The 13,573-nt window shown below is 38.9% G+C and overlaps 1 protein-coding gene across 1 annotated transcript in view; it reads right to left on the bottom strand.

The window, feature by feature from the left end:
* The window catches only part of CTTNBP2 (cortactin binding protein 2), a 181,554-nt gene that overhangs the window by 76,203 nt on the left and 91,778 nt on the right, over window positions 1-13,573 (bottom strand). The window contains exon 4 of the mRNA XM_056573840.1: window positions 11,153-12,776. Coding sequence (XP_056429815.1) covers window positions 11,153-12,776 — 1,624 coding nt within the window. The remainder of the gene's footprint in view (window positions 1-11,152; window positions 12,777-13,573) is intronic.

Here is a 13,573-nt window from a genome sequence, read left to right as displayed (position 1 = left end):
ACCCATCATATCCTAAAAACAGCAAATATTAATTTACCTGTAATTGCAAAATGCTGTATTTGAAACCCTCCATAGGCTATGTTCAAAAAGGGTAAAATAAATAGCAAAATCCATCCGTAAGATAGGAATAAAGTACAAATGTATTTTTATTTAATCTAATAACATGCCCAATGAAAGTCTACGAAAAAGCAGCTCTCACGCTGAATACGATGTAAAAAAAAAGCTTTTGTAATTCCAACATTGGAATTTTTTTAAGTTATAAGATGGCAGATCCTCCACAACTCAGCATTTGGGCAGATCTTAAGAAACAGCTTTCTCTCATATTCACTGTGAGTTATGGATTCCGAAAAAGAACAAATTGTGAAGAACTACATACTGATGCACATATACTAGATCTGTTGGATTTACCCAAACAGGAGAATAAAGTCTAATAAAGTGTATGGTAAATTTACAGTAGATTCTTCCTGTCTGCACATTTTCTGAAATGTAGTAGAAATATTATATAATGATTAAAATATCCATACATTACAAAGTGTACTTGTATATGCATAGAGATGGGTAGTGAGCGCCATCCAGATCAACAGTGAATGTGCACCTGCATTGGCAGGGGGCCATGCAATTGTGCTGGCCTTCTTAGCACATACCACGATATGTGCTAAGCAGGCCGGCACAAATGCGCAGCCCCCTGCCAATGCGGGTGCACTGCGGGAGCCGTTACTGTATGCCATAAGCTGACCCACGGGTTGGTCTGGATGGCGTTCACTGGTCATCTCTATACATATACAAGTAACCCACGGGTTGGTCTGGATGGCGTTCACTGGTCATCTCTATACATATACAAGTAAACTTTGTTGTTTATGGTTATTTGAATCATTACACCCTGTTCCAAATTATTATGCAAATTCTATTTACGTTTCACAAACATTAAATATTTTGCTTTTCAGTTTAACTCATGGATGGCATTGTGTCTCAGGGCTCTTTTGATCACTGAAAACAATCTTGGACACCTGTGATAATTAGATTGTCAGGTGAGCACAATTTAAGGAAAAACTAGTAAAGGTGGATGTTCCACATTATTAAGCAGAACTCCATTTTCAAGCAATATGGGGAAGAAAAAGCATCTCTCTGCTGCCGAAAAGAGTGAAATAGTTCAATGCCTTGGACAAGGTATGAAAACATTAGACACGAAAACTTAACCCCTTAATGACAAAGCCCATTTTCACCTCAAGGACCAGGCCAATTTTATTTTTGCGCTTTAGTTTTTTTCCTCCTCGCCTTCTAAAATCCATAACTCCTTTATATTTCCATGTACAGACCCATATAAGGGCTTGTTTTTTTGCGTGACCAATTGTACTTTGTAATGAAACCTCTCATTTTATCATAAAATGTACGGCGAACCCCCCCAAAAAATTTTTAGGGAGGAAATTTTAATGAAAACCAACATTTTGCATATTTTGGAGGGTTTTGTTTTCACACTGTATAATTTACGGTAAAAATGATAGGTGTTCTTTATTCTGTGGGTCATTGCGATTAAAATGATACCCATGGTTAGATACTTTTATATTTTTATACCGCTTAAAAAAAAATCAAAAACTTTTTGTACAAAATCAGTAATCTAAAATCGCCCTATTTTGACCACCTATAACTTTTTCATTTTTCCGTATATAGGGCGGTATGAGGGCTAATTTTTTTGCGCCGTCATCTGTACTATTTTTTAGATACCACATTTGCTTATATAAAACTTTTAGATTTTTTATAAAAAAAATTTTTAATAAAATGTGACAAAAAAGCAGGATTTGTGGACTTTTTAAATTTTTTACGTTTACGCCATTCACCGTACGGGATCATTAACATTATATTTTGATAGTTCGGACATTTACGTACACGGCGATACCAAATATGTTTATTTAAAAAAAATTAAGCTTTTTGGGGGTAAAATGGGAAAAACTGACAATTTTCATTTTTATTGGGGGAGGGGATTTTTCACTTTTTTTTACTTTTTATTTTTACATTTTTCAACTTTTTTTTTTACACTTTTTATGTCCCCATAGGGGACTATCTACGCCCTGACATCTTGGAACTTAAGGTCCAAGGGCGCTGGGCAGGGACCAGACTGGGAATCCTTCTGAAATCATTCAGCAGGCACCTTGTGCAAACCCATGGGGGGGGTCCTGAGGCAGTATGGAAATACCCCATATGTGCACAACATGGCTCAGAAGTGAGAGCGCAGCATGTACATTTGAGGTCTAAATTGGTGATTTGCACAGGGGTGGCTGATATTACAGTGGTTCTGACAAATGCAAAACAATAAATACCCACATTTCGGAAACTACACCCCCCATGGAAAGTAACAAGGGGTATAGTGAGCCTTAACACCCCACAGGTGTTTAATGAATTTTCATAAAATTTGGATGTGAAAATGAAAAAAAAAATTTTTCACAAAAATGCTGGTGTTACCCAAAATTTTTCATTTTCACAAGGGAAAATAGGAAAGTGTATGAAAATACCCTATATGTGGATGTAAAGTGCTCTGGAAGCAAACTACAATGCTCAGAAGAGAAGGAGCACCATTGGGCTTTTGCCCAATGGCCCTTATTTACTAAGAGTGGAGTGTAGGTTTCTTTGTGGGTTTTAATTCCCTACAATTTATTTTCCATGGTATTTACTAAGGTTTCCCAACAGTTTCCACTCTCCCTACACTTTGCTTTATTTTTTACACATGCTCTGATCTGTAGGGTTTTCCTCATCTGAAATCCACCAGATGTTATGTGGCAACCTTAGTAAATATGTTGTTTTTTTGTGAAAATGTCGGGGACACGCCCCTTTTTGGAGACCCGTCCCCTTTTCCCTGCAGGCACGCCCCTTTTTAGGGTTTTCTTAGCAAAATGGAGTGTAAGTCCGGGTTTTTTAATTCTGGCGCAAAATCTGGCGCAGACAGAATTTCTGGCGCAATGTGACAGAATCTGGTGCAATGCAACAGAATCTGGCGCACAACCCGACAAAACATGTCGGGTTTGCAATATTAAATGAGGGCCAATGTGTCCCCCCCTCCCCCACATGTGATCCCATTTTGGAAACTACACCCCTCTCGTAATGTAATAAGGGGTACAGTGAGCATTTACCCCCACAGGTGTCTGACAGATTTTTGGAACAGTTGTCTGTGAAAATGAAAAAAAATTTTTTCCACAGCCCAGTGTTCCAAAGATCTGTCAAACCCCAGTGGGGTGTAAATGCTCACTGCACCCGACTTCTATTCCAACCAAATTCTCTCTCCAAAAGCTCAATGGTGCTCCTTGTCTTCTGAGCATTATAGTTTGCCCGCAGAGCACTTTACCACATATGGGGTATTTCCATACTCAGAAGATATGGGGGTTTCAAATTTTTGGGGGCATTTTCTCCTATTACTCCTTGTAAAAATGTAAAATATGGAGGAAAGCCAGCATTTTAGTGAAAAAAAATCATTTACACATCCGATTTTAACGAAAAGTCGTCAAACACCTGTGGGGTGTTAAGGCTCACTATACCCCTTGTTATGTTCCTTGAGGGGTGTACTTTCCAAAATAGTATGCCATGTGTTTTTTTTTTTTTTTTTTGCTGTTCTGGCACCATAGGAGCTTCCTAAATGCGAAATGCCCCCCAAAACCATTTCAGCAAAATATGCTTTCCAAAAGCCAAATGTGTCTCCTTCTCTTCTGAGAATTGTAGTGCGCCCGCAGTGCACTTGATGTCCACACATGGGGTATTTCTATACTCAGAAAAGATGGGCTTACAAATTTTGGGGGGCATTTTCTCCTATTACCCCATGTAAAAATGTAAAATTTGGGGAAAAAACAGCATTTTAAAGAAAAAAAAAATTATTTACACATTCAACTTTAACGAAAAGTCATACACCTGTGGGGTGTTAAGTCTCACTGTACCCCTTGTTACGTTCCTTGAGGGGTGTAGTTTCCAATATAGTATGCCATGTTTTTTTTTTGTTTTTTTGCTGTTCTGGTACCATAGGGGCTTCCTGAAGGTGACATGCCCCCCAAAACCCATTTCAGAAAAACTCACTCTCCAAAATCCCATTGTCGCTCCTTCCCTTCTGAGCCCTCTACTGCGCCCGCAGAACATTTTACCTACACATGATGTATTTCCTTACTCAAGAGAGATTGGGTTACAAACTTTTTTGGGGGATTTATCTCCTTTTACCCCTTGTAAAAATTCAAAAACTGGGTCTACAAGAACATGCGAGTGTAAAACTTTAAGATTTTAAATTTTCTCCTTCACTTTGCAGCTATTCCTGTGAAACACCTAAAGGGTTAACACACTTACTAAATGTCATTTTGAATACTTTGAGGCGTGTAGTTCTTATAATGGGGTCATTTATGGGGTATTTCTAATATGAAGGCCCCTGAAATCCACTTCAAAACTGAACTGGTCCCTGAAAAATTCAGATTTTGAAAATTTTGTGAAAAATTGGAAAATTGCTGCTGAGTTGAAGCCCTCTGTTGTCTTCCAAAAGTAAAAACATGTCAACTTTATGATGCAAACATAAAGTAGATATATTGTATATGTGAATCAATATATAATTTATTTGGTATGTCTATTTTACTTACAAGCAGAGAGCTTCAAAGTAAAAAAAAATGCAAAATTGTAACATTTTTCATGAAATTTTTCACCAAGAAATGATGCAAGTATCGACAAAAATTTACTACTATGTTAAAGTAGAATATGCCACGAAAAAACAATCTCGGAATCAAATTCATAAGTAAAAGCATCCCAGAGTTATTAATGCTTAAAATGACAGTGGTCAGATGCGCAAAAAATGCTCTGGTCCTTAAGGTGAAAATGGGCTTGGTCCTTAAGGGGTTAAGAGATTTGTTTCTGATTCAGAGCACAAAGGGGTTCGTGCAGATAAAGGCACATTGAGGAAGATTTCAGCCAGATCCATGCATCGGATCAAGAGAGCAGCTGATAAAATACCATTACATAGCCACAAACAGATATTTGAAGCTGTTGGTGCCTCTGGAGTCCCACGGACATCAAGGTGTATCGTCTTCCAGAGCCTTGCAACTGTGCATAAACCTTCTATTCAGCCCCCACTAACTAATGCTCACAAGCAGAAACGGCTGCATTGGGCAGAAAAATACATGAAGACTCATTTTCAAACAGTCCTGTTCACTGATGAGTGCCGTGCAACTCTGGATGGTCCAGATGGATGGAGTAGTGGATGGTTGGTGGATGGCCACCCTGTCACCCTGTTCCAACAAGGATGCGACATCACAAGGCGGTAATGGAGTCATCTTTTGGTCCGGAATCATGGGAAGAGAGCTGGTCAGCCCCTTTAGTATCCCCAAAGGTGTAATGATGACCTCTGCAAAGTATGTGGAGTTTCTGACTGACCACTTTCTTCCCTGGTACAGGAGGAATAAAATCATCTTCATGCATGAAAATGCACCATCTCATGCAGCAAAAATACCTTGGCATCAATGGCTGCTATGGGGTTCAAAGGAGAGAAAATCATGGTGTGGCCTCCAACCTCCCCTGACCTCAATCCTATTGAGAACCTTTGGAGCATCCTCAAGCAAAAGATCTATGAGGGTGGGAGGCAGTTTACATACAAACAGCAGCTCTGGGAGGCTATTCTGACATCTTGCAAACAAATTCAAGCAGAAACTGTCCAAAAACTCACAAGTTCAATGGATGCAAGACTTTGAAGCCACTATCAAATAAGGGGTCCTATGTTAAAATGTAATGTGACCAGTTCAAATGTTTAAAAAGTTAAAATGTTGTTAAAAGTTTGATTGAAATAGCTTTTGATTTCAGTAAATATGCTGCAAACACAACAAATGACAATTTTAAGTTCTTTACAAACTATAAAGTGTTTTGAAACTTACTGTGCATAATAATTTGGAACAGTGCATCGTAAGTTTTTTATGTTTACAAAAAATACTGTTATCATAAAGAGGTTTGTTCAATAAAATTTGAATTGTACTCTTAATAGTTGATAACATGAGAATTATGCTGACTGTTATTTACATCAATTATTTAGGTAAATGAGAAAAATATAATTTTCATAATAAGTTTGAACAGGGTGTATATATAGGAGTTATGTGTTTTATTCGTTCTTGCATCTACAGTGGTCCCTCAACATACGATGGTAATTCGTTCCAAACGAGCCATCGTTTGTCGAATCCATCGTATGTTGAGGGATTCGTGCAATGTAAAGTATAGGAAGCTGTACTCACCTGTCCCCACCGCTCGAGATGGTGTCCCCGCCGCTCTCGATGGTGATCCCGGGCCTCCGCTGGGCTCTCTTGGTCTTCTCCGGTCCTCCGCTGTCTTCTCCGGTCCTCTTCTGTCTTCTGCAAGGCCTTACTGGGCCTGCGTAGCGACGTCATTACGCCGCTGCGTACGCCATTCCTATTGGATGGCGTGCGCAGCAGCGTATTGACGTCATCGGAGAGGGCCGAGAAGACACCGGAAGACCAGCGCTGGACCCGGAGGGCACCCCGGAGCATCTTGGAGGGGTAAGTAATACTTACCGCACCACACGGGGAACATTAAGCTGCTCTCCGGCAGCAGCTTAAGCATTTGGCGCTGCCGTATAGCACTTAATGGGATGGCCCCGACATAAAAAAGCATCGTATGTCGATGCTGACATCGACATGCGATGGCCTCTGAGAGGCCATCGTATGTCGATTTCATCATATGTCGGGGCCATCGTAGGTCGGGGGGGGTCACTGTATTATACTGGTGTATGCTATAAAGTAATTCCATATGCATCCTAAATTTTTGTTTCCCCTGATGAGGCTACTTTGATGATAAGACCAAAACACATAGGGACAGGTGGTGTGAGATTTGTTATTTGTCCCTACCTTATCAGGTTCATTACTCAGAGCCCCAGGTGTTTTCATCCTCACTGACATTTTAGTGCTGAAATTGTTTTTGTCTTATTTGATTAAAAGATACGTTTTATTAAGCACTTTCCCTAATTTCTACTATATTTCTATTGCTGAAAGGCTGCATAATCTTGGTTGGTGGACACCTCTTGAATTATTCACGTACTGTTACATTTTCTTAAATGATAGTTGAATTTTTAATTTACTAAAATCTTGATTGCTGCAATAAAATAAAACTTCCCCAAAAAACTAAATTTAAAACAGTTTAAAATTTGACAACATAACATTTGTGGACATGTAGTAAATATAGCCCATTAAGCCATTGTAAAAGTTTTATTGGGAATTTGGTGAAATCCGGTCAGTTTGCTAAGGAAACCTCTAAACATTTTATTAACTCTGCCACTGCCAACAGACTGGGAAAACAAAACAAAAAATAAGTTTATCATAAGAATAAAATATGAGAAATTTAACATAACGTACATTATTGTTAGCAGTGCAAAATATTTTGCATATGGTCTATTGGGGGGAAATAGGAAAATGTGAATGCAATATACACAAAATAAATTTTGCCATACTAGCAAAATTTTTCTTACAATTGAACATACACTATTCAAGAAAGGCACAAATCATTTAAGAAGCAAAAGAAAAATGTGTCATACAAAAGAAGCCGAGTGAAGCATTTGCTTAAGCCGGAAAAACATGCAGTAATGGAAAAGGGAGTAGGGACAGAAGAACAGCTTCTGGCATCAGCTTCAGAATGTGGAGATGGTTCATTTGAGAGCCAAAATCAATATTTCAATCTTTTTGCCCTACTTCCAAGCCAAATCCCATTCATTGGACAAATTATTGCATCTTAAGGAGGTGAAGACAGTGATTTCACAATTTGAAGAAAAATAATTGCAGTTTAATACAAAATAAATATCATGGGGTATGAAAATCTATGAGCTTAAAATTAACCAATAACTCAAATGCATCATGCTGTAAATAATAAAATGAGTCATTTGAAAGCAAACTATAGTTAAAACGGCTGCATGTCTTTTATAGCTATTGCAATTTGCCAAAAAGAAAAAAATATATTAAAGTACGGTATTCTCTGCCATTTACTTGCTGTTAAAAAAAAAAAAAAAAAAAAAAGGACCAATACACCTATAATACATTCTTATTAAAGAGCTACTAACATGATTAGAATATAAATAAGAAATCTCCTAACAAGACTTTGCAAAACAAGTATGAACTACTGGCCTCTGTTAACAAGGCATTTAGGGCTGGCAACAAACAATCAGCTTATGCTGCAAATGGCTGAGAACCAGAATAAATGTCAAACCTCACCACACCTTAGACAACACCTACACATTTATACCAATATCAAACATCACATTGCTGTAGGCTCTACTTTGACCTGTTTCTGTGGCCAAAAAATGACTGCAAATACAACAGTTCACAATGTTTTTTTTATCCTATTGAGTATCTTCAAATAAAGATTATTTCAAGATCTTCAAAGGTTTTCCAAGATCTGATCATAACATGCATCACTGGCCTTCATACTACAGCTTGTGGTACAGCGTGTGTGTCTATAAATTGGTATTGCTACTTAAATGAAGGCCAAAGAGAGTTAAAACATAGCTGAAAACCCAGTCATGCAGGTTGCATGGCCAAGAAGAAAACATTTTCCAGCATCCCAGGTACTGCTATCACAAGTGCCCAGGAGGCGGATCCTCAATTATAGGTGTCCAGAACTCTGGGAAATTAGTGCTTCCCCAGCCCCCCCCCCCCTTTTTTTCTTTTTAAGCCCTTAGCTTCAGTGGTCTCCTGTTTGGACACTAGATTGTCACAGCTCAGAAGGGGAGGCTTAGGAAGCACTCAATGCACAGGGCTCTGGGCACTAATACTGAAGGATGTGCCTTCTAAGCACTTGCAATGTGTGTTTTAACTGCTTACCCTATTCTCCACATAGTACCGTCAGCAGTTCGAGGGATCAAAACTGCTGTAAGATTCCCTTTAAAGATTATGTGACACTTGATTACTACTAGATGAACTTTGAATATGACCGGTTAGAATTTTTTTTGTGTATTACAATTTCTAATAAATGACTTTTTCAATGTACTAGAATTTATTAGTAGCTCTTTATATAAGCCAACTAGTATTCTAGGTTTGCTGGTTCTTTAATACATTCTACCTTCCATTAAATGGGGTTCTACAGAATTATGAAGTTGGTGATAAAAGTGCTCTAGAGTTTACTTGACATCATGCCAAAATCTTATCGTGGGAGCCACAGAAGCCATTATGCAGGCTTTATAGTTTAATCACTATCAGTTTATAGAAATGCACACTATATACTGACCGCTACATACACAGCATGTCCATTTATATAAAAAATGGAAGTGTAAACAAAAACAAGCTGATCTTACAACCTCAATCCCAAATTCAAAGATCCAGGTCAGAATTCCGATATAATGTAGACCGCAAACGAAGAGCACATTCAAAGCTATGTTGCAAGAATACCTTCATAAATCTGTAGAAACCATTGAAGTATAGAGCCTTTAACAGTTACAAGTTTAAGAAGTGCAATAAAACATATTCCTAAGCAAACAGCGGAGAAATGCTCGGAATTATGACAAGAGGCTCCACAGAGTCTCTGATAAACTCAGTTTTGGCAATATTACATTAAGAAAGTGGTTACAGTTACTGACCTAACTTCTATCAAGGCAAACGCTTGTGAATTTTTATGTGAAGCTGGGCCTCCTAATTGGCAGAATGTTCTGCTTTTTTCAAAACTGCATGAACAAGTGCAGAGCACAGTAAGCCAAGACTGTTTGATGGAAAATGGCAAATCTAGGAATAAGAAGAAAAGGCAACTTTAGTCCAAACACAATGTATACGAAGCTTAAAGGGGTTGTGCACTGTCCTGCAGTTCGGAGCTCCGCTCACAGCGTCCGGAAGTTCATTACTCCAAACGCTGTGTGCGGGCTTCCGTGTTCGCAGCCGCCGGGTGTGATGTCACGCCCGGCCCCTTCGTGACGTCTCGCCCGCCCCCTTGTGACATCTCGCCCGCCCCCTCAACGAAAGTCTATGGGAAGGGGGCGTAACCGCTGTCACGCCCCCTTCCCATAGACTTTGGTAGAGGGGGCGGGTGTGACGTCACGAGGGGGCGGGCGAGACGTCACGAAGGGGACGGGCACGACGTCACGCCCAGCGGCCGCGAACACGGAAGCCTGCACACAGCATTCGGAGTAATGAACTTCCGGACGCTGTGAGCGGAGCTCCGAACTGCAGGGCAGCGCACAACCCCTTTAAATGTTCATGAGCAGCTCATCCACGCTTAAACAGAGTCTGCCACCGTACGTCACTGGGATCCTTCATATTGGCCACTTAAGAGCACAATAGAAATCACAAGGTATATGTAGTCAAGCACTTGATCATAATGCAAAATTATATATGAGTGAGCCCCCATACTTATCTACAGTTGTGGTGGTTTATTACTGCCAAGTCTTTCACCTTTTACATCAAGTTTTATTTTTAAAAATACTGCAAATTGCAGCACTTTACAAGCATATATATATATATATATATATATATATATATATATGTATGTATTAACTTCTGCTGGTATCTGAATTTTATTTCTAGATTATAACAAAATATATTGACACATTTGGGGCGGGGGGGGGGGTGTAAGTAAGTAATTTGCTGTCAAAAGAAAGCTGACACTGTGAAGTATGAAAGTAAAACTTATATGTAGTTCAGTTCTGTGAATACAACAAGTTTCACTACCATAATGGAAAAGGACAGTCAAAGCATTACAGCAAAGTTCTAAGAACCTATAGAAATGTGACAAATGGAGCCATACAAAGCTCAATTATGTCCAGTTCTCTAACTTTATATAGGTTATATATGTCCTCCAACTATAATCCATATCTGTGCAGTCTTTTGACTTCTCTCTTATTTAATTCTTCCATGACGAATGCTAACACGTGTTTTAAACTTCCTTTCACAGTAATATTTGGAATACAAGGTGAAGAGCACTTCAAATTTTAACTAAAAATTAACAACAACCCAATCCTGAAATACATACTTAAGTTCAGAGAAGAAAGTAAAGGAATGCTTGTTATACTTATATGCCATAATAAAACAGATTCTCATACCCCATGTATGAAAGGAGAATACAATGTGCTATGAAGGACTGTTTTGAAGAATGAAAGGTAAGAAACAAGTAATCACAGACTGATACATTTGGCAGAGTAGACGGTGTAAAGCTGATATCCTATTACCTGATGCTGTTACCAGGAGGCTGTCTGAATCACATGGTCTACAGGATGAGGCATTAACGGGGTGTATGGAGGAGGTACAAGCAATGGTTGTGGGAATGACAAGGGAACTTTCTGAACATGCAGGTTCGGTCCATCCAGGGGATTGGGAAGGCCAAGCACCCACCTGTGATGTGCCTATGGCTGGTATGACACAGCCTGCAGATGCCACAGGTATATCTATAGATGGTTTTGGTGGCAGCTGAGGCGAAGACTTAGATACAGTTTCCTCGTTCACCCTGAATCCATGTGCTGAAGTGGTAGGAGCAGATGTAATGGGTTTATGCTCACTTTTCACCCCAACATTTGGTGGTGTCTTTAAAGGAGGATGTGGTACAGATGGAGTCTGGGAAAGTCCAGGCTTTTTTGGAGGAATAGGTGGAGGATTGCCTCTATCAACTCTTGAAACTGAAGTAGATTTAAGTGCAAGCGATGGATGCCCAGTTCGTCCAGCAACTGGTGGATATGTACCGGTTTCCATTGCATGTGAGAACCCGGGTCTCAGTTGTGTATTGCCCTGAGGACTAGTAAACCTAGAAAGAACTTGGGTCACAGTATTTCTAGCCATTTGTTTTGCAACAATATTTTCACGGCTGTTGGGGGATAATTCTCTTGTCTGAGGATTTTGAGTTGTGTTTCCATTTTGGTCATGCTCATTGGCATTTGCCTGAAACTTAAACTTGGCAGCCTGGATACGAGGACTAAGACCTGAATTTACAGTTGTTGTAGAACTAGGTAAATGTAAACTCTGCATAGACTGAGACAGGTAGCTTGGTGATACTGGTGCAGTGCAAAATGGAATGTTAGGGTGGGCAGAGGAACCACTTGTCTGTTCTGATGAGCAGCCGTTCTCTTCTGTCCGACTAAAACTTGAAGATAGGGTTGTAGGAAGACCTGTTAATGAATCATTTTGGACTGTATGTCTATCTGTAGAGGTTTTTGCAAATGCAGGATTTGTGCAAACATTTACTTTTGCATTGCCTGCTATGACATGATTAACTATGGATGGCTTGGCTGGTATGGTCAATGGAGACTTTTTAACACTTTCAGAATCACCATCAAGTAATGTGTTTGTCTGGCAGGAAACCGAACGTACTCCTGGACCCACAGACAAAGAGTGTTTATCTTTACTTTTGCGAAGAAGAGATATATTTGCTTTATTATCTTCTTCTCTAGACAATTTCAGTTGTTCAATCATTTTCTTCATTCTGTCTATTTCATCTTGTAGTTCTTTGGTGTGTGCTTCTTCTTGTGAGAGCTTGGCACGGAGATGCTCTCTTTCTGTATCAAATTCTGAAAGTTGTTTTTCAACTTGAGCCTCCATCTGTGCTTCCATTTGGGACCTGATTTGTTTTTCAGCAGCTAGGGCTTCTTCTAGTTCAGAACCCTTTTTCTTTTCCTCTTCTAGTTTTGACACTACTTTGTCAAGCTTTTGTGCTTCTTCCACTAATTTATTAGACAAAAGCTTACATTCTTTAACTAGAATCAGTACAACATGTTTATTTTTGGTGCGTTCTTCCTCAAGACGAGCCAAAAGTTTTTTGTGCTCTTGTTCTATAGCTTGAAGCTGACTTTTCTCTGACTCGAGCTGCATTATATATAAAAAAAAAGCATATTATTCTAATGCTACATAAAAAAGATAATATTGCATGCTTATTAATAATTTGTTAACTGATCTTTTAAATATTCTTGAATTTTCTATAAACAAGTTACCATTTCCACTGAATATTACAGAAGGCAAAACACAACCTGAAAGTGAAGGCAGAAAATAAGTAATCTGTTATTAAACAGACCTTTCATTGCAGGGCATCTATAATATGCTTCATGCTCTGTTCACATTTTCATCATGGTTTCTGTTACAAACAAACAATCCAAACTGACTCATTGACATATTTTATGAAATTTAAAGAACCTGAGGCTTCATAGCAGGTGCATACCTACTTATAAGGGGTGCAAAGACGGCTTTCACCCCCAATCCCTAGTGGCTGAGGGAGCCCAGTTGTTCTACAAATGAAAGGAAATCAGTACTACAAAAATACATGATACTTTAGTGTAAAAGGGCACATTGGGGACCACTAGCTACAAGTTATGATAGGCTTCTAGGCTTCCAGTTAACCTGGTCCTAACATGTATGTGAACAATGGTACAAAATAATATGAGGAAAACAATGGAGGAGATAATTAAAAACTGTCTAAGACTATGTACATGCACAGTTTAATTGGCCTTTTTTTTCTACTTTAACTATTGTGTTTTATTGTTGTCAATGGAAAATCAGTTATTAGTGCACAAATAAGGTAAAAAAAAACTGCTGTAATTTCAGCAGTCATTAAATATATGTTCATTATTTTCAGCCAAAGTAAAAAATTCCGGAAATAAAAAATTGGC

Source organism: Hyla sarda, chromosome 4 (genome assembly GCF_029499605.1).
Source record: "Hyla sarda isolate aHylSar1 chromosome 4, aHylSar1.hap1, whole genome shotgun sequence".
NCBI classification, from domain to species: domain Eukaryota; kingdom Metazoa; phylum Chordata; class Amphibia; order Anura; family Hylidae; genus Hyla; species Hyla sarda.
The sequence above is the reverse complement of the archived record's forward strand: the minus strand, read 5'-3'. Positions and strand labels throughout refer to the sequence as shown.